Source organism: Diaporthe amygdali (genome assembly GCF_026229845.1).
Source record: "Diaporthe amygdali strain CAA958 chromosome Unknown NODE_50_length_292117_cov_63_955086, whole genome shotgun sequence".
NCBI classification, from domain to species: domain Eukaryota; kingdom Fungi; phylum Ascomycota; class Sordariomycetes; order Diaporthales; family Diaporthaceae; genus Diaporthe; species Diaporthe amygdali.
This window is the reverse complement of record NW_026517070.1, coordinates 122,395-145,472: the sequence shown is the minus strand read 5'-3', so window position 1 is coordinate 145,472 and position 23,078 is coordinate 122,395. Positions and strand designations below refer to the sequence as shown.

Here is a 23,078-nt window from a genome sequence, read left to right as displayed (position 1 = left end):
GTTGATGCAATATTGATTTCGTTCTCATTCAAATACATAATGGCTACCTGATGGTATAGGTACCGCCAACTCCAAAGGATGCCCGGAACGCCCTCTACACTATTAACTATGCTGACTGATCGGGCCCAAGCAATATAGCGAGGCAGGCTCGACTATGGAACCTTTTAACATCCACCCTCCGATTATCCGGTATCGATAAAGACCGTGTATGCAAATTTACAAGAGGTGTCCTCGGAACTATATTGTGTCCCACATCATGATCATAATCACGACCGCCCGTGGGCCTGACCGTGCCCCTCGTCGGGGACAATACACCTGCTCTCGAGCCATTTGGCGAAGCGGACGACGGGGGCATCGACGGAGCGCCAGAACAGGTCGGCGGCCCAGATGACGCTGGGGACGACGAAGACGGCGGCGAGCGTGAAGCCGGCGTTGTAGCGGGCGCCCTCGATGCCGGTGACGCCCCAGGCCCAGCGCTCGGTGGCGTAGCCGATGGTGTGGATGACGGGCCCGTGCATGAGGTAGATGGCGTAGCTGATGCGGCCCAGGTACTGGACGAACGGCGTCATGAAGACGCGCTGCCACGCCGGCAGATGGCCCACGCACAGCACGAACAGCATGCTACCCACAACCTGCCAGTACCGGTACTTGTCCGAGAACCACTCCGGGATCAGCGACGACAGGTATACCCAACCCGGCGTCTGTTCGAAGTGCACATCCGGCTGCGACATGAAGTATAGCGACACTACGGAGAGCACCATCCAGGCTGTCTTCTTTAGCTTCGGGCTGACCAGCGGTGACGAGGGGCGGCCCCTGCCAACGAGGTCGAAAGGCTTCGGCTCTGTCACGGGGAGTTGCTGGTGGGAGGTGTTCGAAGCGGCGGCGGCGGCATTGGATACGGGGTCGCTGTGAGCGCCGCGGATGACGTCCAGCTCGGCAAGCACCGTTCCGGAGTAGAAGAGCACCATCTCCCAGCGGTCGTTGCGGTACGAGAACCACATCATCAGGGCGAGGAAGGCGAAGCGCAGCCACGAGCGCAGCCGCGCCAGCCCGACGACTGTCAGGAAGAGCATCATGCTCGCGCGGAACTCGACAGGGATCGTCCACAGGTGCACGTCGTAGTATGTGCTGCCGCCGAAAGGCTCCCAGCCCCAAACGTGGACAAAGTTGAACATGTTCCAGCCCCAGTCGGTGAGCTGCTCCGAGAGCGTATCCTTCAAGTCGGGCGCCGTCTCCTGCACGTTCTTCATGTACGTGCTGTCCCGCGAAAAGTCCCTCGTCCACTCATACGCGCCCAATCGCAGAAGGACAACGATCATGAAGGTTGAAATGGCCGTCGGGAGGAACAGACGGAACGCCCGCCTGAAGATAAAACTGGCCATCGTGGTGGCAAAGTTGTCCCACTTCTGCTGCCGCGCCAGCTTGATCGGCTTGAGCGACAGCGCATATCCCGAGACGACGAAGAAGATGGCGACCTGCGGTGGCCCGGCATACAGGAGCCGGACGAAGGGCAGCTTGAAGAAGTTGTAGTTGTGCTCCTCAAAGCCCCAGCCCTCGGCGATGATGAAGCATGTGTACAGATAATGGCACAGGAACACCGAGAATGCAGCCACCCCACGCATCCCGTCCAGGTAGGCAGTTGGGCCAAGTTTGTCGGACGCATGCTTCCTCTCATGACTTAACCTGCTCTGGACAAAGGAAGGGAGGAGGAAGAAGCCTGCGCGGCGCAAGAGTGCCAGGTATGCGGACATTGGTGGTGGTCGTTGCGGGACTGGTAGTGACGATAACGTGGACCTTGCTGTGTTTGCCCATGCCGCGGCGCTTGGGAACCGTGTCTCGTTGTCTGCCTTGCCAGCATCGCTGTCCACGTCTGACAGATTCTTCTCGTCCAGCAGATTCACACTCTCCTCGTATGAGAGGGAATGTTTGGAGAAGGCATGGCCATTCATTGTCCAGCAATGCGATGATGCAAATATTCACCTGCGAAACCACGAAACAAGAACGGCAAAGCGCTAAGTCTAACAAACGGTATAAGAGCGACAAGTGAATTGCTGCGTCTTGAAAAAAAGGTCCTGCCTAGTGAGAAAATATGGAAATCACAAACGGGACATGAAGAAACTGTGACTTTCGTCCTTGGCAGACGCAAGATCAACAGAGAAGAAAGATGGGTGGTGATCTCCAGAGAGGGAGAAAGTAAAACGTCCGAGATGGAATGAGTTGGACTCGACGGATGAGTAAAGAATGTTTCGCCTCTCTCGGGTCTGGGCCGACTTGCACGAAATAGTACCTCCTCGGATGATTGGTAGTCTCAAACGAGAAGAGCAGCGGCCAAGGGACGGGGGTTTGTGGACCGGGTGGGAGTCAGCGAGGCCCTTGCTAGGCGAGGTGTGGTGAGAGATGTTGCTTGTGAGAAGCTTGGCCACTGGGAGCCAGGACCCTTCGCAGATTGTTTCAAGTCGATGGGTGATAGATATAGCCGCACCAAATCGGAGGCCCAGCCAGGTTTCAATTCCGGCTTCTGAAGCAAGCGCTGGCGTTGTGGATCAGGTAATAAGCATAAACAGCCACAGTGCACGCAGGGCGAGTGTCAGCTTGAACGGCATCGACATAAACTGTGGGCGCCTACTATACTGATCAGCACCCTCCCTGTGGCTCAGGCTTTCCATGACGTTGGGATAAACCATTGCACAATCTGTCAGAAGTTGATCACCTTCTACAACTGCGGAATCCAGGATTCTAGTTTCGTGTTGAGCAGATGGTGGAGATGATCCGATGGTGAAGAAAATGGTACCGCGGCATGCATTGATTTTAGGCATATGACTGTTGACTCGTCAACAAGGAGTGTCCGTATGACAAGACTTTCGCTTCAGCAAGAGCTTCAGGCATCAGAAGTTACTCTCTTCATGATACGTGACCCCTCATCCTACATACAGGCGGACCTTGCAGTCAGCCTTCCCATCGTCAAAGTTCGGCATGACTGACTGGACCGCTGGATGGGCCAAAGTCGAGGCGCTGTCCCCTCGCGCACCTGGGTCGTTTGAGGCTCTCAGGCCGCTTGACAGGGCTGTGTCTTGGCTTTTCGGCTGTCGATCCCGCCCCTGCACCAATGGCGCGCCGTCGGCGGCCCCACCTCCTGACAGCAGACCTGTTCCAGATCTGGGGATCGCCCACTGTTGTCGGTCTTGGGCTGTTTTGAAAATCGAGCTAACCGGGCATAGGAAGGGATGAGAAGGCTAATGATCCGCACTCGCCGACTATGCAACAAAGCGAACACGAGGAGGTCCTTGAGTCGTGTCGGCCTAGGTTTCGCCTCATGTCGAGTGGTGTGTGCCCGGTACCATCAGCTGCGATATTTGTAAAGCACGTTGTCTGTCACGATCTTTCAAAAGCCAGGAACAGGCTGATAGACATCAGTTGATCCTATATGATTGCTCGCTCATACCAAATATATTCATTTTTTCCGATGTTGAGGTCCCGTCCATACATCGTAAACTTTTGCACCACGGGATCCCATCCTTGGGTCCGTAGACAGTAGAACGCCCGAACTCCAGCCAAAAAAAGCGCCTATCATCCCAAGTTCTACTAAAATTAGGTGGACAGCCAGTCCAAAAACTCCGGTGTGAAGTAGCTGATAACAATGGTCGCTCCTGCTCTCAAGATGCCCTCGGTCGATTCGAAAGCCATTGTTTTGAGGTCGAAAACACCAGCCTTTGCTGCTGCATGAATCATGGCGAACTCGCCGCTGACTTGGTAAGCGGCGATAGGCAGGTCTTTGCCGAGCTCCTTCGCATCGGAAATGATGTCCAGGTACTGGCTGGCAGGCTTGACCATAATCACATCGGCACCCTCGCCAATGTCACGCACGATGGCACGTCGGGCTAGGCCGCGGCCTCCAGGCGGCAGTTGGTAGCATTTCCGGTCGCCAAAGGAAGGGCATGACCCAGCCGCGTCACGGAAGGGACCGTATAGACAGCCAGAGAACTTGGCAGCGTAGGACATCAACAGTGTCTTGTGTGCAATTCCCTCTTCAATCAGCTTGAGCTTGATAGCGCGAATACGGCCGTCGTTCATATCGGAGGGCGCTACGCAATGGGCGCCTGCCTGGGCGTAAGCGATTGCGACGTCGGAGATGCGGTCCACAGAAAGTTGGTTGTTGAGACTGCCGTCATCCCGCAGGATGCCGCAGTGGCCATGAGAGGTGTACTCGCAGAGACAGACGTCTGCTGTAATGTATAATTGGGGAAATCGCTGTCGAAGAAGTCGAATGCTGCTGATGACGGGGCCCTTGGGGTCGTCTGCGGCGGTGCCAAGGGCGTCCTTGGTTCCGGGGTTGAGAGGAACACCGAACAGCATAACGGCACGGAGGCCCTTATGGACCAGTGGCTCAAGGAAAGGGATCAGCTTGTTGATACCGCGGCGGCACTGGTTTGGAAGAGATGGGATGAGGACTTCTTCGTCATCTTGGTCGGAAACGAAAAGCGGGTAGATGAGCATAGACTGTAGCACGCATTGTCAGCCTGGACCGGCGAGAAAGTGGAGGAAAGGTTAGATGAAGGCACCAACCTTTGTGAGCTGCCGCTCTGCTTGCCACGAGCGCGCAAGGGCATGGCTATAGCCGCCGTGAAGCTGGCTGGAAATGTCTCCGGAGATGCTGACGCTCGTCGCAGCGGTGCTGGTGTAGGACATGGCGCGAGAGATGTGGGATGTCCGGGAAGCCATGCCATCCATCGTAGAAGCGGCGGATGTCATCGAAGCGTCTTCGCGGTTGTTGCGGGCTTCGGCTGACCGGATTGAAAGGTCCTGTACGAGGCTGGAGAAGGACATGGTTTTGATTGGGTTGGGTGGACGTTGGACAGTTGTCGACTCGACAGCCGATTGCAGAGAGGAAACGACGATATGTCAAGAGATGAGTTTGCGCAGTAGATGGAGTGTGTGTGTAATCGAGCGTCTGAGGTTGTGTACGAGGCGATATATGTTCGGAGGGTGCACTGGTCGAGGGCGGAGATTTGAGAGTGGCGAAGGAGGAGCCGATGGGTATGTTCGGGAGCCGTCGCACAAAAATTGGGGTCAGCAAGCGACGCCGAGGATGTAATCGCAAATCCTTTTTGTTTCCGGCAGGTGTCAGAAAACCGGCGCATCCAATTGGATTGAACCGGAATGAATTGCACAATATCTGCAATGGGATCTCTCGCTTCTCGGTGCTCGGCTTGAGAAAGAAAGGATCCGTCGACTGGGGGAATGGACGGCGGGGACTGCAGCGGCAGGGCAGGGCTGGGCAGGGTGGTTCAGAGAGGTGGCTCTTATCTTCGTTTCGTTTCGTCAACAGACCGCAACGCAACGCAACGGAAGGGGCGGCCGCCCGACTCGACGGACTCGGGGTGCTGGTCGGCAAGTCTGGGAGGCGGTGGCCCACTGCCAAGGTGCCACGAGCCAATCACAGCCAAGTCATCTCCAATGCCTGCTCTTCCCAGGCCTACGCTTATGGCGGTCGGTCGGTCAAGTGCCATTTCAGCTGGCCGGCAGCGTATAGCCGGAGCGTATAGCTGGCAGGCAGGTCATTCAACGACATTCCCTTTCCTATGCTGTCTGTGTCACTTCAATTTGTCTTGTTCAACATCACGGGATTCGTCGATCAACCATGATTCTTCGATACGCCCTGTGTGGATAAACTGCTCAAGTAGGCTCACATTTCGATGGCCGACCAAGCTTCCTCCTGTGACTGGACAGATGCAGAGACTATCTGTCGAGCTGCGGATTTGATGAAGAGCTGTCCTTGAGGGCAGATGAATAGTATGCTATTCCAATTTTACTTGTAGAAGAGCTCGTAGAGCCTTTCTCATTCCGCGCTCTCCTCTTGCGTGACTCTGGCCTCTCCCCGTTATCGTCACATCGAGATTGTGCTGTGCAAGTCTTTGAAGGGTCGTTCTCTACTAGCAAGACTGGGAATTGATTCATGAGATGATGTCCTCACATTACCGACTTCCAAGTCGAGGACTTAAGGAGCCGTCTTCCGCATATTGCTGGCGTTGGCGGCCCTCTGGATCGCGGTTCAAACAGCTTCTCACCACAAGGTCATTCATCTGAGTTCGGTCGACTCTATTTGCGCCGTTGATGTAGCCTGTGGATTAGAAGAGTATCTTGAAGTGCTGATATTGGACAATTCCCAACATACACATGATCAACTCGATCAGGTTGCGCTGTCAAGCTGACAGTCGGTTGATGGGCTACTTGGAACCTGGCCAGCTGTCACTGAGACTCTCATTTTGGGAAGAAGTGCCTTGGTCCGGTGTTGTCTTGTCGATACATAGCATCGAAAGTCAATCACCTAATGTGGTGATCCATGATGTGTCACGGAAGCCAGCTGCGTCAAAACAGAAGCAGATTTGGTCGATTATGGCTGAGCATGGAATTCAGAGAGACACAGCTTGGGCTAATTCGTGGTCCAATCTGGGCATTTCTGAGGCGGGAAAGACTGCAGTGACATCTTTTTCAAGGAGAAGGAACACTGAGTCCCGTTCCTTCCATTGTTTACGAGCCCTCCGTTATCTTGATCGAACAGCCTGGATATTGGAGCACATGGCACGTTTGTCCACCCCTGAAGTGATTGGTTAGAGCTTTAGACGTTCCAAATTTCCAGGCCTATTTTCAACTCGCCAGCCTTAAGGTCTATCTTGTCTGTTTAGCCTGCCCTCTGGTCAAATACGACCAAGAAACACGGCTTTCCCAGGAGCTTCTGTTTTCGTTGCCCATCTTGGTGCCCAGCAAGCTCATGAGCTGCCTGCCTCCTTGGCACACCCCTCAACGAGACCACCACTCTCTCCCACCTAAGCACTTCACACTGGCTTTCTTGCGTCAAAGTCTGCAGATGATCTGATGAAGTTTTCCAACTCGACCAACTTCGGCCTCTCAAAAAGAGCCCCTCAAGCATCCTCGCTTGTCCATTGCCCAGAGGCTGCTTAAGCTGAGCATCCTCGCCTTGTAGACTTTTAGGTCTGCAAGCGCGCCGTCGCAGCAAGATCAGCTCACTCCTGCCAGGTTTCGCCTGGGCAACAACAAAAAAACACAAACTTCCGCCCCAAACATATTCATGTGCCCCACGAGGCCTGCCCCTCCTTCGATTTTTGGACCGACCTCGCATTTGCGCTCTCCTCTCCTCATCTAGGTAGTCACTCTTTCTTCAATTCCCCTGCACTCCATCCATCGTTGATTTGGCACTGGCTGCCATACTGCAAGCATGTCGTCCAACAGCAGCAAATGGAGGAAAGCTCTGCTTCCTGCCCTTGGAAACCGTGGCAGAGTGCATGACCCTACCAACCGCCTCCCCGCTTCTCGAACAGGTGCGTATTCGATGCGATCTAGATCTTTCCAGGTGACACGTACGGCTTCAAGGGTTGTCTAACAATTTACAAGCCTCCGATATCAGTGTCACAGTTGCAATTCTGCAGCACGATGACGGACCTCCTCCTGGCTCTATCGACGACGAGGTTGATGAGAGAATCATCAGCGATTTGTTGGAGACCACTGATGAGATCGAGAATGAGAACCAATCTGCCGACACCAGAAAGGTATGCCGGTGCAGGATTCCTGCTCATCAGGGGACAGAAGAGTCACAGCTAACTCGGAGACTATTTAGACCAAGGGGCTTGCTCACAGCCAAACTGTGGGCTTGATGCCGTGCACAGAAATCTCAAGTGTCGCTGGATCACCTGTCAAAGCCCACAACAAGGTCACCAAGCATGCCACACCACCCCGGATCTCATCGAAGCGCAACCTCCAAACCGTCACCCGTGACTTTTCTAGGTCATCGCCGAAGCGAAGCCCAGACGATATGGTTCGACCTTTGCCCAAATTCCGCTCATCAAATCTTCTTGGCCGCGAGACCCGTCGAGTCGCGCAGTCCCCATCGCTGTCTCCCGGAAAACTCCAGGCCCACTGTCGTGGCAAAACCACAGTCCGAAAGAGCGGAACTTATGTCGATAAGACCAACAGTCCGTTGGCATCTGTTTTGGCTGTCTCGGATGACCTGTATGGAAGCGTCGCGGACTCCGCCGACTTTGCCGCCCCCGCGAAAATGTCCCGTCTCAAGAAGAACAAGGTCTTTGCCAAATTTGCAAGTGCACTTTCGGAGCATTTCGGCAGACAGGGAATCCGAAAAGAGGAAAAGACTCGCGATGGTGCCACTAGATTGCTATCTGTGTCCAGCAACGAAGTCATCAAGCCGATCAAAGATGGTCTGCCTCTAGGTGGACTGACACTGGCCCGGCTGCCTCTGCCCGATCTTGAGGCTTCTTCCACATCCACCAATTGTCACTCGAACGAGGATTGCATTTCAGAAATGCAGAAAGGTAGTACCGCTGCGGAGAAACCCCCAACGGAGCTCTCGATGCCTCAAAAGCGGCTCACGATGGTAGAAGGCAGTCCGCATCTGGAAGACCCTTTCTCGGAGGAGTCTCCAAAGCAGTACTCAACCGAGTTTGAAGCTTGTCTAAAGACAGTCAAGACTGTCGGTACTGCTGGGGCACACAGCCTGGTCACTGCATTGACTGATCCTTTCTTGACAGAGGGAATCATGGATACGAGCGACAACTCAATTTTGAAGACGCCTCCGACTGGTTGCTCTACGCCCAGAGTTCGAAGTCAAGATTCGAATTCTATCCAATTTCCCTCGAAAGGCACCCAGATAGTTGCGGATTCTGCAACTGAGACGGTCGTGGTTTCTTCTGGAGGACCAGCGACAAGCCCTTGGAAACAACGCAAGTTTGCTATCATACGTGATAGCCCAACCAAACCCGGCACTTCAAATGGAGTTGATCAAAAGCAGATTGGTTCGGGATCGCCCACGAAGAGTATTGGTTCTTCCGATACAACGAGACTGAGTTCCTTTCCCCCGGGATCTACCATTCGACACGTGCCACGGTCAATGGGCCGTCTGGCTGGAGCCCCCGATTTGTCAATGTCAGCAGCGGCCCGGCGAAAATCGCCAAGGGTTGGACGGAAGAAGCACCCATCTCCCAGCAAGGGAGATCTTGACCTGTATGGCAAATTCATGGAGGAGAGCATTGGCCTCGGTGTGTTCAAGGACACTGACGAGCTTGCCATGAGCCCAATCTCTACCTCGACGACTAATAGCGGCGCTCTCACACCTCGCGATAAGAACAATCGGCTTCAAGGCTCGGCCGGCCGCAACACTGACTTTTGCAAGGATCATAACCACGACTCGGGCTCCGGTATGGTCGCAAGATCCCGGAGCCGTATTCCTCAGCCAGTAAGCCAGCGTGCTCGCTCTCGCGCGGAGAAGGCTTTTGCTCGAGACTTCTTGCCTGTCAACCACGGCGACTCTACCACGGAGGATGAGCTGCAGTGGAACTCTTCTGCCTATATTGTAGGCCGTGGGCGTGGTAGTCGTTGCGACCGTTGTGGCAGCGTGTCGGAGGGTTTGTAAAATAACTGTACTAACACTACCCGGATGTGCTGTCTCTTGCTGAGACTCGATGAAACGACCACGAGCAAGATCATGACAAAGCATCGTATTGAATGAAGAAACGATATGAAAACTTTGGCTTTCAGGGAATTTGGCTTGGTTGCTAGGAGAAATACGAAAGGCCAATCTCTTCTCTGTTTTCGAGTACGCCAGGCTCTTGTTTCTGGACAATCTGGGAGCAAGCTCTTCTGATGTGATGCAGAAGGGCGAGGGAGGACGAAGTGTGCAAACTCCCGTAACTATGACTAGTGCATTGGCACAATTTAATAGAGGCACCATAGAGGTCTCACATCACAGCAGCAGAGAAGAATATGGAACAACGATTGTAATGCAACGATGTCAGATTACAACCGCCAGTGGAACTGAATGAAAATGTCACAAGTACTGTGATGATATCTTCATTTACATATCTATCGAATGTGGGTATCGTATCGTAACTAGTGCTCGCTTTGTTCACCCTTCCTCCGCTTCGCCGGAAAAATTGCAAAAATATCCAGTTGTCAGACATATATCGTACAGCCGCTCCGAATTAATCTCAACACCGCTTCCTCACGTGCTGGGGAGTGCATGTGGATTTAGTGGCGGTGGCTACCACGGCCGTCAGTGCCGTGCATGCGGCGAGTGCCAGCAGCCTGTGTGGGAAGAAGTCATGTTAGCAGGTGGAAACGAAAGGGGGATCGAAAAGCACCTAAGAGCAACGTACCTTGACGGCGGGGTTCCTCGTCAGAGTACCCTTGAGCTTCTTGAGCCCGCCGGCGATCTTGTCGCCCAGGGTCGCGTGGCGCTTCTGGTGGTGGACCTTCCTGCGGAACAGGCCGCGGCGCTCGGTGGTGGTGTGGGAAGCGTACTTGCGGGCCATTTTGGAGTTGTTGGTGTCTTGTTTTGTTTTGGATTTTTTGGTGGTCAATGGGTTGATAGAGGTGAAGACTTCTGAGGTGGGAATTCTTCTTGGACTTGAACGTCTGTTATGGTTGATGTGCATTGGATTGGAGTGTGGGGGGATGAATAGGGTTTGTGGGGATGGGAAAGAGATGTTTATATACACGGATTACTCTGATACTGTTGACCTGTGTTTTGCCTGCTACTTGGATATTTCATCATCGGTCACCCAGGGTGTGAGCGTGTCTATTGTACACGTGCGGTGATGCCATTCAGGAGTGATGTCAGCGCAGTAGATCTGGCTGGGCCTAGAACAATACCCTTGCGCTGTGTTGTTGTTCCTCGTCACAACAAGGGTCATTTGTGAGACACTGCCTATTGGAGATTTCAGCTCATTCTCTACTTCGGTACTGAGATGATACTCTGACCTGCCCATACTACGTACGCACGGCAACGAAAGGAGCGCTAGGAAATTTCCCTTGACGGGTGAGAATCAGGTTTTCCCACTGTTGACTGTCAGCCACCCAAAAGGCGACCCTGTGGCTTGCGACGTCATCGGCAGGGTTGCTGGCAGACGGTGTAATACGTGATTGGGCAGAAGTTAGGATAATGTGGGGCACAAGACCCTTGATCTTCAAGGCTGGACTGCCTGAATGCCCATGGGTCAACAAGGTGTGGCTGTTGATGTCACCTTTCTCTCGGGTTCTATTATTCCCTGTTTGAGATGGGCGTTCACGCACACTCTTTCCGCTTCCAGAACCGCGAACGCATCGAGGAGATCGGTGACAGAGAGCGGTGGCCGGTCCGGGTTCCGCTCGCGAATGATGTCGTTGTTCTCGCCCGGGAGGCCTAAAGGGATCTGCATGCGCGCATGTTGTTCCTCTGTCGCAGTAGCGCGTTATGATGGAGGACAAGAAGCGCGTCAGCCGTCTGAGATGACGGAATGAAGCAACAAGCCTACCAGCGTGATGCCAATTGTGATCTGGACGAACAGGTAGGCCAAATACTTGCTTGTCTGCACAACGAAGTCCTTGGCGAGACATCAGAATGACTCGAGAGCTCTCTTGTCCCGGATGCCTCTCTTCTATTGTCTTGCCTGCTTTGGCCATCAAGTCGCACAGCTGCTTCTCTTGAAACTAGCAGGCGCTTCTCCTTGAAAATGTGTTGATGAAGCTTTTTGCACCATCAGGAACGGTCTGCTGTCGACTGCAATGCGCTGGGTTGAGTAATTTTCTTCGCGCTCACTATCTTCCCTACGTGCTTGGGCCATTGTTCCTTCCACATGGACGAAGCTCCTGTTCCTGTGTAGTTCCCAGGCTCGGCGCAAGCTTCTAGATGTCTGTGCCAAGTGGACAAAGGGCTGTTTGTCTGCCTCCGCGCTCTGGCTAGAACGACCAGCGGTCTTTGGGGACATTTGTCCTCAGGAAAGAGCGTATCCTATCATTCACTACAGCTTGTTCAGACAGTCAGGAAACCGTAGCCTAGCGGTTCCTCCAAGGCTGTGGTCCCGTGCCAGTAGTCTAGGTGAACTGGGCTGGCTAGTATGGTGGGATTGCTTGCTTGGCAGTGCTGAGGACAAAGCTTCGCCGGCGACGAGATCCGAAAGCTAGATCTGAGTGTTCGATCCGGAAAGTCTGTGCTCTTGTCAGGGACAAAACATTACGGACAAAAAATTACCGTATAAGTCCACGTACCGAAAGCTTCGGGTTGAGCAGTCGGTAAACTTCAGGGCATGTAGAAATCTTGAGGCTGACCATGTCGTATCGTTTATACTCTTTGACCACATCGAGAGGAGCTTCGGATTTGTCGGGCAAATTGTTTGTTGTCGCACGTTCTGACTTCTGTGTAATGAGTGCTCATCAAGATGCTCGTATCGACTGGAGCTGCTGTCCTCACAACGACCCGGGACGGCCCCACCTGCAAGGGGGACTGTTTCCAGATGCCTGGTAAGGAGCCAGGAACAGAATCTTTTCACCCCTGAGTCCACTCAAAGGCGGACAAGACGGCCACGCCTGGCATTAATTCCCTATCCTGTTGTCCAAGTCAGTCTGGCACCCAATGTGTCTCGCGTGCATCTTCAAATTTCTGGCCCCGACAAATCTGGAGCCCGCATGACTAGAGGCCCCTGCTCTGGTACAAAGACCTAAAGCACAGGCTTGAAACTGGCTTGCAGCTAGGTTCAACTCTGATTCAGCCCGTCGAATGTAGTCGTCAACCAAACCCAGAACGCTCACCTTCGTGCCAGCACGAGACCACTTAGGCAACCCGGCAGCCCGGTAGCCAGGGAATGCCGGCTCAGCACACTGGATGGCAGTCCTTCCCCAACCGTGGGTCGGGCGAACCATGGGTCATATAACTTGAGGAAGATCACCACAGGCACAGGGTGATAGTGACTTCGGGATCTGCAATTGTCAACCTCAAACCATCATCATGCCTTTTCTCAATACATCAAACAAGGCAGGCGGGGGCAACATGGACTCAGCCCTATGCAAGATCATGAGGCCCGCAGAACTGCCGTTGAATTCAGTGATGGCACTGCCACAGCGGTCGTGATCATCATTTCGTCTACAACGGGTGATTGGCCTGGGCAAATACATCCTGGAGGCACCGCATCAACATTGCCTCGTCAGCACCCACTTCCGGCAACGACACCGCGGGTTGGTTAGCCGTCCAGGCGTACTGGCTCACACCTCGTTCCCGGGAGATCATGGTGCCAAACTATATCTCTAACCCACGGACCCTCCTAATAAGCAGACAAGATATTCTAATGGCCGAAGCCCCGGACCCGAATTCCTGGAAGCATCATCCCGCAACCGCGGACCCGACAGCGATCCTGACTCGCTGCCCGCGCGGAGCAAGCCTGCTCGCCTGATGCTTGGCCGCGACGACCCCATCATGCGTGCCTGGATCCCACGGCTCTTTCGTCCCAAGTCGGCCTCTATTCCAAGCCCCGCCATGTGCCCCGTCATTTGGGCCGGTCGCTCTTGAGACCAATGGTTAGGGCGGGTGGGGCAGAGATATGTTTAGATGTTGCAGCAATCCTGGGCAATGGACGGTCAGGTTGCTGTTGCACCGGGTCGAGCCTTATGCCCAGCGGTGCGAAAGTCAATGTGGTGATCCCGCATACCCGGTCTTGGCTCGCCTTACTAGCTGAACTATGCGATGCAGCCCGGGATCTTGGTTGCGAATGCAGCGCGGTGTATATTGCCCGCCGGCCATTGCAACAGCGATGGCCCCTTTGCAGTGGGCTGGCCCCGTCGGATGCAAAGGGAGTCATGAACCATATCTTTTGGGGACGCCTTTGTACGGCCCAGTTCTCCGTTTATTCTTTCCAACAATTCGAGACCGTGGCCGAAGTCCCGCAATCTATCAGACATCGGGATATGTGTTCCAAAGAAAAGAAGACACCCGGGCCGAAGTTCATCATTCCGACAGCACAGACATACAGGCCGTCCCCGATGTCCTCCAGCTGGCTTGGGTGAGCCACAGGGTTGACGCAGTCTCCGAACCGACCGAACGATGTCGACAGCTACGGATGAAATCGTGCAAAAGGCGGCTCAAGCAAGATCGTTCACGCGTGATGGGTTCATATTTCTTGGGATCGCCATTGCTGTCACCCTCCTGCGGACGTACGCCAGGTGGGACATGGCTGGGTTCAAGAGATTTCAGGCCGATGATTATCTGGTTTGGGTTGCGCTTGTGAGTGGTGCCGAGCAAGAAGATTGTTTGCTGGGGTGTAGAGGATATAACTGACTGAAGCTCTCTCACAAAGATGCTGTATAGTGGAGAGACGGCCAGCAATTATCTTTTTGTCAAAGTGAGCCGCGGACTCGCGAATAACGACATGACAGATGAGGAACGTGCAGCTCTGGACCCGAACAGTGTGGAATTCAGCATGAGGTGAGTTTACAGAGAAGACCTGCCCTCCATAACGATGCACATGCTAAGAGATGGCGGCAGAGAAAGAGGGTCAAAGGCGAATTTTGCTGCTTGGCCACAGTACGCAGTAATTATGTGGTCACTCAAGGCTGCGATGTGCGTCTACTACCTACGTCTTATGGTGAGATCCTGCTGCACGCGTGTTACCCATTTCGGTACCCAGACCGTATGAGCAGAGTTCACGGCTGACATTCCCCCAGGAAAGGTCAAAATATCGCAACAGAATTTTCGTGGGCTTTGGCATGATTGGCGTCACCTTCGCAATCGTGATCATAGTTATCTTTGTCTCATGCACCCCAATCACCAAATGGTGGCAGATGTATCCGGACCCAGGACGTGAGTGAACCACAGTGGGCGAACGTCCAGACACCGATGAATTTAGGCCACTGACTGACCAGCTCTTACACATTTACAGCGCTCTGCTACTCTGTGTCCTCCCCGGCCATCCTGTGGACGTTCATGGCGTGCAACATTATTACCGATCTTTACATCATCTGGCTACCAATGCCAATGCTCTTCAAGTCGACGCTGCCCATGCCTACCAAGATAGCGCTGGCGACCTTATTCGGCTGCGGTATATTCGTCACAATCGCCGGCATACTGCGGGTAACATACATCATCTACGTAAGTCCCCCCCCCCCCCCCTTCGATCTTCACTTCAGTCTGGGTATGGCTGACACCCACGACTGACCACAGTCACCACACGATCTTCACCACATCAGCTTCTGGGCCGTGCGAGAAACATTCGTCGGCATCGTGACGACAAACCTGCCGTGCATCTTCGTGCTAGTGAGGCGATGGCTGTCGCCGTTCTTCAGCTTCCTCCGGACGGGCAGCTTCAACAGCAGCGGCAAGACGAAGCTTTCGCGGCCCAAGAGCATCTGGGCCGGCCAGGGCCAGGCGCACGCCGCGACGCACAAGTCCAAGTCCTCCTCGGGGGCAGCGAGGGGGTCCCATGCCTACGCGATGGGCACGTTCGCCATGGCTGAGGGGAGTAGCAGCCAGGAGCGCATAGTTTCGGACTGGCCCGACGGCGGCGAGGGCGGGTTTGGCGCTAGGTTGGGCCGCAAGGTCTCGATGAAGCGGTCTCGCAGTACCAAGGAACCTAAGGGGGGCGAGCATGTTGTCGAGCTTGAGGGCATACAGAAAATGGTTGACATTACGATTGTGGAGGAACACAGGCCCGTGGCGGTTTATAAGATTGCCGATGAAGAGGCGAGCAGGACCACCAAGTCGATTGACTTCCCCGAACCCCCTGATTCGGTGTATGACAGGCGGTGACGTGTTTTATGTGTCTTTATGTTTGATTCCTTGGGCCTTGGTTAGGACCAAACTGGCTATAGTGTAATGTACGAGATACCCCAAAGAGAGCATGTGTTTCAGCACTTGTATATTGCTGGAGTGTGAATATATACCTAGGCTACCGATAACTTAGCTCTGGAGTTCGTTATTTCACGTTATACTGCGTATATATTAAAAATGTTCTCCTAACCCATGTCCCAAAGACGAGTTGCTGCCCCTCAGATCAGTTGATTTAACAAATGCACCTTTATGCAGATCAAACGCCAGGCAGTGTGCAACTCACAAAGGTTAGGACAGATGTAAGCCACTGTTCCACATATTCAAGGTCGTTCGGTCAAGTTTTTCTTGATCGTTGCGAGGTCCTCCTCCGAAAACCCCAGCACATTGATCGCATACCCTTCGAAGCCTCCAAACTTCATGCCGACAGCCTCGACAAATGCATCCCAGCAAACCCCTCGCAAGCTGACCAGATTGAGGAACCCAGGGGCCTCGTCGAAGGATGTCGAGCTGTCGCCATTGCCGGCACTACCCTTACTGTACTTCCTGGCAAACCCGAGGAGGTGCTCCCGCGCCACCTCCGTGCCGATCCGCGACAGCAGGAAGTCCGTCCGCACAGTCTCGGCATCATACCCAGCCAGCGTCTCCAGCAAGCCCGCCAGCACACCTGTGCGATCTCTCCCCGCTGTCGACGCGCCAAGGCACGCGGGTCAACCAATATGACCCAGCATTCCGACCGCCCGTCCAAGGAAGGGCTAACTAAGAAACTCACTCACCTGTGCAATGGAACATGATCGCCTCGTCCGGCCGGTCCCTCACGCTGGCCAGGACTTCCCGGAAGGTCCCCCTGTACTTGTCGAGCACATCCATATACATGGCGATGTAGCCGCCCTCGCCCTGGCCGTCAACGAACAAGTCCAGGTCCAGCATCGGGTTCTCCTCCGCGGCGCCGTTGCCCTCGTCGCCGAGCCACACGCCCTCGATGCCCTCGAGCGCCGGGTCCGCGGCGCGGGCGTGCTCCTCGCGCGAGCGCATGTCGAAGATGCGCCGCACGTGCAGGGCCTCGCGCAGCGTGGCCTGCCCGTCCGCCGAGCGCGCCAGGGCCTCGAGCCCGCCGGTGCGGAAGATGAAGCCCGGGCGGATGCCCGTGCCTGGCTGGAGGAGGCCCAGGTCCCGCGTGTTGAAGGTGCCCGGGACCAGCACGAAGGGCGGGGTCTGCAGCGCCGCCAGGAGGGCTGTTGCCGGGATGGGCTCGCGGACGTCTGTCTCTGCTAGGTCACGGAGGGCGGCAGCCATATTTGTATATTCCCGGTGTTCGTTGTTGGTCTGTGACGGGTGTATGGATGGGAGGGGGAGGGGGGAGGGGGGAGGGGTCGGTAAAGTGGGACCTTGCTGTGCCGCAGAGATGCAGCGGTGGTGTTTTGGCGAGGTTCTCTTCCGCTGTGTTGGGTGTCTGACTGTGTGTTTACTTGTGTGTTCTCCGGTTGGGTGAGCCAATCTACCTGTCAGCCTGGGGGTTAGGATTAAGCCAGCTGGTCTCGGATGAATTGACCAACGGTGTTGACTTTAGTGAAGACGAATACGGTGAGGAGAGGAGAGGAGAGGGTGGTACTGGGCCTAGGTTGTTCGGTTGTCAGCAGCTCGACAAGGAGGCTAGTGGTGTTGTGCTTGTATCCCCGCTGATGGGACCTTGATGGACAGGCCTGCATATGATGGCTCAGAATCCTTATTTTAACCTCACCTCTTCCTCTCACTCTCCTCCCGTCATCTTCGCAGATGGTTGATTTCCAGTCATCTTCTTCCCTATAGTCGTCGACATTGTCATCAATTTCCAACTTGCGGATTGGTCTTCTCCGTGACATTCGCCACATGAGTTGCTTCAACCCCATTTTATGCTCCCCTCCCTCATCCGCTCGATCCTACCACGCATCCGTGTCACATGGCGGTCCAATGGAAGTTGTGAGAGATGGTTTCGGACTGTATTCTTGAATCCTTCATTTTCTTACCGCTGAAGCCTAATTTTGATCTACTGACAACTTCAATCTATTTGTTTTCCAACCGAGGTAGTACTCTCAGTGCTTCTCAAAGTTCTCATTGACCAGCACATACCTGTACCTCGCTTTACCCGCCTCCATATCAACTACAACCTGGTTGGCCTCCTTCAGCGGCCTGGCCTGCACCCATGGCTTGATCTTCTTGTCTGCCGCAAGCTGGAGCATCTCAGTAATATCGTTCGGGCTGCCGATGGCACTGCCGCCGATCTTGATTCCATTGCCGATGAGCGTGAACGCGTTGACGGGTGGGAGGTTGCCGCCATCTGGGGCGCCGACCTGAATGAAGGTGCCCTTGACCTTGAGGAGACCCAGGTACTCGGACAAGGGCATGTTGGCATTCGAGACCGTGGAGATGATGAGGTCCAGCGAGCGTCGGTTCTTGGGCGCCCAGTCCTTGTCGTCAGCGGTGGCGATGTAGGCGTCGGCCCCAAGCTTCAGCACGTCGTCCTTCTTGTCTGCTTTGCGGCTGATGCCGACAACCTTGTCAGCGCCGAGAGCCTTGGCGAACAGGACCGCGAAGTGGCCCAGACCGCCCACGCCGACCACGCCAACAGTCTTGCCCGGTCCGCAGCCGTTGTTTTTCAGAGGGCTGTAGACCGTGATACCACCACAAAGCATTGGTGCAGCATCAGCACTGTCGAGGCCATCTGGGATAGGAATCACGAAGTGGCCATTGGTTCTGTTATAATCGGCATAGCCACCATACGACTTGCCCTCGTCGTTGGGGTAGACTGAGCCGTACGTGTTGACTGATTCGTTGCCGCAGTAGCTCTCATGGTTGCTGGAGCACTCCGCGCAGTCGGGCTTGAGGCACGACCTGGCCTGGGCACCAACGCCCACGCGGTCGCCTTTCTTGACGTGCGAAACGTTCTTACCAACCCGGACAGCGGTGCCGACGATCTCATGGCCCACGACGCAGGCTAAGAAGGGGGTAAAGTCAGTAAAGCGCGGCAAGCGGGTGGCTTGATCAAGGTCTTGGCTCACGGTAAGGAGTTGGGAACCAGCCGGACTTGAGCGTGTGCAAGTCAGAGCCGCACACGCCGCAGTGGGAGATCTCGATGTCGACGTCGTCTTCTGTCCATTTCTTGGGCTCGAAGGCACCCCATTCCATCTTGCCATTGACAGACTCCTCGTCCTTTCCGAGCCATCCCTCGAACTTTGGTGCGGCCATGATGATATGTGTGTTATGAGATCAAGTGGGAAGAGAGTGGATACCCGGCGACGAGGCGAGTTGAGATGAGAATGCTATCAGGGTGAGTGGTGATGGAGGTCTATTGTGAGAGTTGAAGCGTGGGTTGACGATCGAGTGATGAGAATGAAGTCCGGTTTGCGCTGAATGGGAGAAGATGAGGGCGATTTGGCTTTTTATGTTCTCAGAACTGTCCTCTGTTGCCCTCGCTATCGTCCTGTCACCGTATCGACACCGACCTCCCGCTGTCCCTGTCAATGACGTACCGTGTCGAACGAGCTACAGTTTGTTAGCAAGCACCGCTCAGGCCGACAAACAAAGACTATTGCTAGGTCCTGCCCAGGCAAATTCCGGTGCTACTCCGGACTAGACGGCTGGGTAGAAGATTTGGAAGCGGCCGCTGTGGCCGTTGACGGGACGGCGTTTAGCACCAGGCCCGAACCCCCAACCTCCATTCCATACATGCATTGAACATGTCTCCATCCAGCTCTCCACCCTCGACCGCTCGATCTTTCCACCTCAGGTCGCATTAAGTTTCTCGAGTGCCGTCCCGACCCAGCCGCTAGAGCCGATTTTAGATAGTGCCGCCGTCGTGCCCCTGAGACCCCTCCTGGGGATTAGTAAACTATCCACAACGTTCGTGGTGGCACGGCTCAGGTCCGTGTTTGCAGTTGCGCAATTGGCTCGAATATCATTGTCGCTGATACCTGCAATGAGTCAAGGAAGGCCTTGGTCGTTATGCGGTGCCACAGAACCGCGCAGAACTATGATAAGGGGGCCTTAACCCCGATGCTTAAATCCTAACCCCAATTTTGGAAACCCACGGCGGCGATCTGCCTCGGCTGCATTGCTCTGGTCTCCGGGAAGTGCGGTTGGCTAAAAGCATAAACCAAAGCATTGTTGCTCAACGGAGCTTGATTGGGCAGCTCGTGCTCCGTCGGGTCAATGTTTTGCAATATTTTCACCGCTTGCCAGAAGTCCACCTGAGAGTAGGTAAATTGTGCTGAAAATTATCTACTCGAGTACCTACGTATGTAGCTGAGTAAGGCGTTGTCCAAGAAGTAGGGATCTCTTTTCCCCAACTGTCCAGCCACTGGACCCACCACTGCATCTCGTTACGACTTCAATGATAAAACAAGAGAAGAGAATTTGAAGTTGGATCAGACCACCTTACTGGAGTCTGGTATCAAAATCAAGAGGTAACAGCGAAGGCCCCGTCGAGAGGAGCCTTTTGTCACATGCAGTTCGTAACGGACAAAGTCTGTCACAACTATCAGGCCTTCCCCATCAAGCCAACAAGACCCATGATGATGTCTGTGACAGATGCCGGCGTCAAAGGTCCGGGGCTCTCTTCAAAAGAGACAACATCGTCAGCAAGGAGACAGACTTGAGTGGACAAATCAGGAGGGTGATACTGACTGGCCAGAACCTGCCTCACTTGCGTCGACTGCGTCCCGTTCGTCACGATTGACATGAGGGACGAGTAAAGACAGCCCAACACAGTAGTGGTTGAGCCGGTGACTCTGTTCAACACGAAATTGATGGGCGTGCAGAGTGTGTCGGTATCGTCCGGGTTGATATAGGACGGCTGCGGGTCACTCTCGTACGCGAGCCGCGCAAGGGTGTTGTCTGAAGATAGGGCACAGCTTAGCAACTATCATTTCGGATGATTGTTGGTGCCACTGCCTCCGTTGGAAGAGTCTGGGAAAGCGACGAAGACACAGGAGCGAGCATTCAACAGATGAACCATAGACTCACCATGTTCATTGTACTTGGGCCACCCCAGATTCGACAGGCCATTCTCTGGATCTCTGGCGAACTCAGCCCAGGCGTTCCTCATGAACGCTCCCATGGACGCCTGCGCAGGCGTGTCCTGAATCCCCGTCAGCCACGACGCCGTGCCAAACACAACGGGCAGCTCGGCGGTGTGGTAGCCGGACCCGACGTAATTGATGTAGAGGTTCGTGTAGTTGCCCCCGTAGAAGCGGTACCGGTACGTCGTAACGCCCTGGTCCGCCCTCAGGCCGGCCGCCTGGCGCGAACCGCAGGTGAAGCCGATGAGGTTGACGATGTCAAAGATAGGCCGGACCAAATTTGTCAGCGGCGCGAGCGTGTTCACCGTTGACTTGTCAAAATACGTATACGCGAGCAGGACTGGCCATACGAAGCTGGCTTCGTCGTCGACGTTACCGACCAGCATTGGTACCTTCGCGAAATTGCCAGCATTGAGGCGGTCAACCGCCGCTGTCGGGGCCGATATGTCGTCTGCAATGGGTGCGAAACCCGTGGCGACTGGGGCATTGTCAACAAATTGCATCAACGTTGAAAAATTTCTTGTTGGGTATTACTCTAGCAAGCTGTTGGCCTGGAAATCTGCTTGTTCAGGGAAACGCCAGGGCCCAAAACAGCTCATTGCGGAGGAAGATGGTCTTTCTATGATCACTTACTTGCAATGTAATCATTCTCGTTAACAGCACCCAGGATCTCAGCCGTGGTCTTCATACGCATACAGTCCACGGTCCGCATCCCAGCCTCCTCGCCACCACAACCGGCCGAGGCAGAGACGTTATACCACGCTGTAGCGCCGTTCTCGGGCGTCCCGGTCAGGCCCCCGACCGCGCCACTGGCCACCCCCGACTGCGGGATAAACCCGTGGGCGATGGGGTCATTCGGGTACATCATGTTGAGATAGTCAGTTGACGCCCCGCCGGCTGACTGGCCAAACACGGCGATGCGCGATGGGTCGCCGCCGAACGCGGCGATGTTGTCGCGCGTCCATTCGAGAGCCATTCGCTGGTCCAGCAGCCCGACGTTCTGCTGCAGGCCAGGGGCACCCGGGAAGCCGAAGATATTGACGCGATAGTTTGGCGAGACCACCACTACATCGTTCTCGTCGGCGAGCACCGAGCCGTCATATATTTCGCACGCCGTGTTGCCGATAGAGAAGCCTGCTCACCCGAACGATGGTAAACTATTTTGAACGGAATATTCTGATGACTCTGAGAAAGGGGATGCTATAGGTGGGAGGCTTACCTCCGCCAAAGATCCAGAACAACACTGCCTTGGGTGCACCCGTCCCCGACTGCGGTTTTGTCCACACGTTCAGTGACAGGCAGTCCTCGCTCAGCGGCCGTCCGGTCTGGGCTTCGGCGGTGAGAATCGCCTGCCCGGCTGGCCCGCCAATATAGGCCTCATCAGTCGGGACTAGAACTTGTCAGTGAATTGTCTTCTATCCTTATGTGCCAAGAAGAAGAGCGCCGTATCCGCAGGATGTGCAAGAAAAGGCCGAATTGCCATGCGTGAGAACAAATGTCATATTGAAGACACGCAGAATTGTAAGGCCTCTCCTTTCGAGCTTCCTGAATTTACTTACTATGATTGCTTGGGCAGTCAGGCCCAAAGTTTGAGGCATCGAATGTACTCGAGTTTCCGGAATTACTGAACGAGGTCACCGCCACAGGAGGCATGAAGCGCAGCTGACCGGTCGGAGGCTGGGCAAAGGGGATGCCCAGGTACGCAGAGACGTCCGGCCGCACGCGGGAGGGAGCGCCTCTCACAGCACCAGCTCTCACGGTTACAGGCTGGCCTACGGTCCATGATGTCTGCCGGGGTTTTGTCTCCGTGAAGCCCAGGCCGGTGAGGGCTGGGAGCAGGATGAGCAGTGAGCGGACGGCGTGCATGGCGGTTTGATTATGATAATGATTATAGAAGACAAAAGGTAGTATTATCTTTCGTTGCGTACCACAATCTCAAAACCTTCTTCGCTCGGGTTGCCAGAGAGCAGCAGCAGACCTCGTCCGTCAAAGCCCGGCGCCCGGGAGGCGTCGCTGACATTGTGGTGGATATATATGTATATACGCGAATACCTTAGTCCATACAATTTGTGATCCCATGCAGACTTCCATCCAACTTCGGTCATGCACATGCCATCTCAACGAGGGACTGCGTCATTGGACTCTGCACACCAGGCCAGACAAGCCCGTCTGAACAAGGGGAGAGATGAATGCTGCCGCCACCTACTCCGTACCGGGGAGAGGGAAGCCGTCTGAACATCAGACCAACGACCTGCCAGGCACCTACTCCGTGCCGGCCAATCTACACAATACAGTCTCCATTTACCGTATTCAGTCACAAGCAAAAAGGGAAAATCAAGGAAAATATCCATCAGAGAGGCAGGCGAGGGGAGTCATCCCAGCACACTTATCACTATTATTCGCATCAGTTCCCATTCTGGCGA

The 23,078-nt window shown here is 54.6% G+C and overlaps 8 protein-coding genes across 8 annotated transcripts; 2 read left to right on the top strand and 6 right to left on the bottom strand.

The window, feature by feature from the left end:
- Positions 1-266: 266 nt before the first annotated feature.
- J7T55_014673 (hard surface induced protein 3-like protein) lies at positions 267-1,949 on the bottom strand (the record flags this gene model as incomplete). Its single annotated transcript, XM_053134982.1, has 1 exon — positions 267-1,949. The coding sequence occupies one exon, from the start codon at positions 1,947-1,949 to the stop codon at positions 267-269; it is 1,683 nt and encodes a 560-aa protein (XP_052987306.1).
- Positions 1,950-3,588: 1,639 nt separating this feature from the next.
- Positions 3,589-4,824, bottom strand: J7T55_014672 (uncharacterized protein; the record flags this gene model as incomplete). The annotated part of the gene is made up of 2 exons (XM_053134981.1): positions 3,589-4,497; positions 4,564-4,824. The coding sequence occupies 2 exons, from the start codon at positions 4,822-4,824 to the stop codon at positions 3,589-3,591; spliced, it is 1,170 nt and encodes a 389-aa protein (XP_052987305.1).
- A 2,410-nt stretch (positions 4,825-7,234) lies between these two features.
- On the top strand, positions 7,235-9,442 carry J7T55_014671 (uncharacterized protein; the record flags this gene model as incomplete). Its single annotated transcript, XM_053134980.1, has 4 exons — positions 7,235-7,337; positions 7,411-7,565; positions 7,634-8,507; positions 8,562-9,442. 4 exons carry the CDS (start codon positions 7,235-7,237, stop codon positions 9,440-9,442), a joined length of 2,013 nt encoding a protein of 670 aa, XP_052987304.1.
- A 614-nt stretch (positions 9,443-10,056) lies between these two features.
- J7T55_014670 (uncharacterized protein) lies at positions 10,057-12,117 on the bottom strand (the record flags this gene model as incomplete). Its single annotated transcript, XM_053134979.1, has 6 exons — positions 10,057-10,113; positions 10,185-10,411; positions 10,806-10,927; positions 11,101-11,219; positions 11,322-11,390; positions 12,055-12,117. The coding sequence occupies 6 exons, from the start codon at positions 12,115-12,117 to the stop codon at positions 10,057-10,059; spliced, it is 657 nt and encodes a 218-aa protein (XP_052987303.1).
- Positions 12,118-13,879: 1,762 nt separating this feature from the next.
- Positions 13,880-15,580, top strand: J7T55_014669 (uncharacterized protein; the record flags this gene model as incomplete). The annotated part of the gene is made up of 6 exons (XM_053134978.1): positions 13,880-14,059; positions 14,133-14,260; positions 14,321-14,420; positions 14,500-14,635; positions 14,715-14,923; positions 14,996-15,580. The coding sequence occupies 6 exons, from the start codon at positions 13,880-13,882 to the stop codon at positions 15,578-15,580; spliced, it is 1,338 nt and encodes a 445-aa protein (XP_052987302.1).
- A 341-nt stretch (positions 15,581-15,921) lies between these two features.
- On the bottom strand, positions 15,922-16,894 carry J7T55_014668 (uncharacterized protein; the record flags this gene model as incomplete). The annotated part of the gene is made up of 2 exons (XM_053134977.1): positions 15,922-16,283; positions 16,375-16,894. 2 exons carry the CDS (start codon positions 16,892-16,894, stop codon positions 15,922-15,924), a joined length of 882 nt encoding a protein of 293 aa, XP_052987301.1.
- Positions 16,895-17,670: 776 nt separating this feature from the next.
- On the bottom strand, positions 17,671-18,823 carry J7T55_014667 (uncharacterized protein; the record flags this gene model as incomplete). The annotated part of the gene is made up of 2 exons (XM_053134976.1): positions 17,671-18,572; positions 18,637-18,823. 2 exons carry the CDS (start codon positions 18,821-18,823, stop codon positions 17,671-17,673), a joined length of 1,089 nt encoding a protein of 362 aa, XP_052987300.1.
- A 1,291-nt stretch (positions 18,824-20,114) lies between these two features.
- J7T55_014666 (uncharacterized protein) lies at positions 20,115-22,521 on the bottom strand (the record flags this gene model as incomplete). The annotated part of the gene is made up of 6 exons (XM_053134975.1): positions 20,115-20,191; positions 20,261-20,470; positions 20,600-21,133; positions 21,289-21,789; positions 21,875-22,045; positions 22,215-22,521. 6 exons carry the CDS (start codon positions 22,519-22,521, stop codon positions 20,115-20,117), a joined length of 1,800 nt encoding a protein of 599 aa, XP_052987299.1.
- Positions 22,522-23,078: the final 557 nt, after the last annotated feature.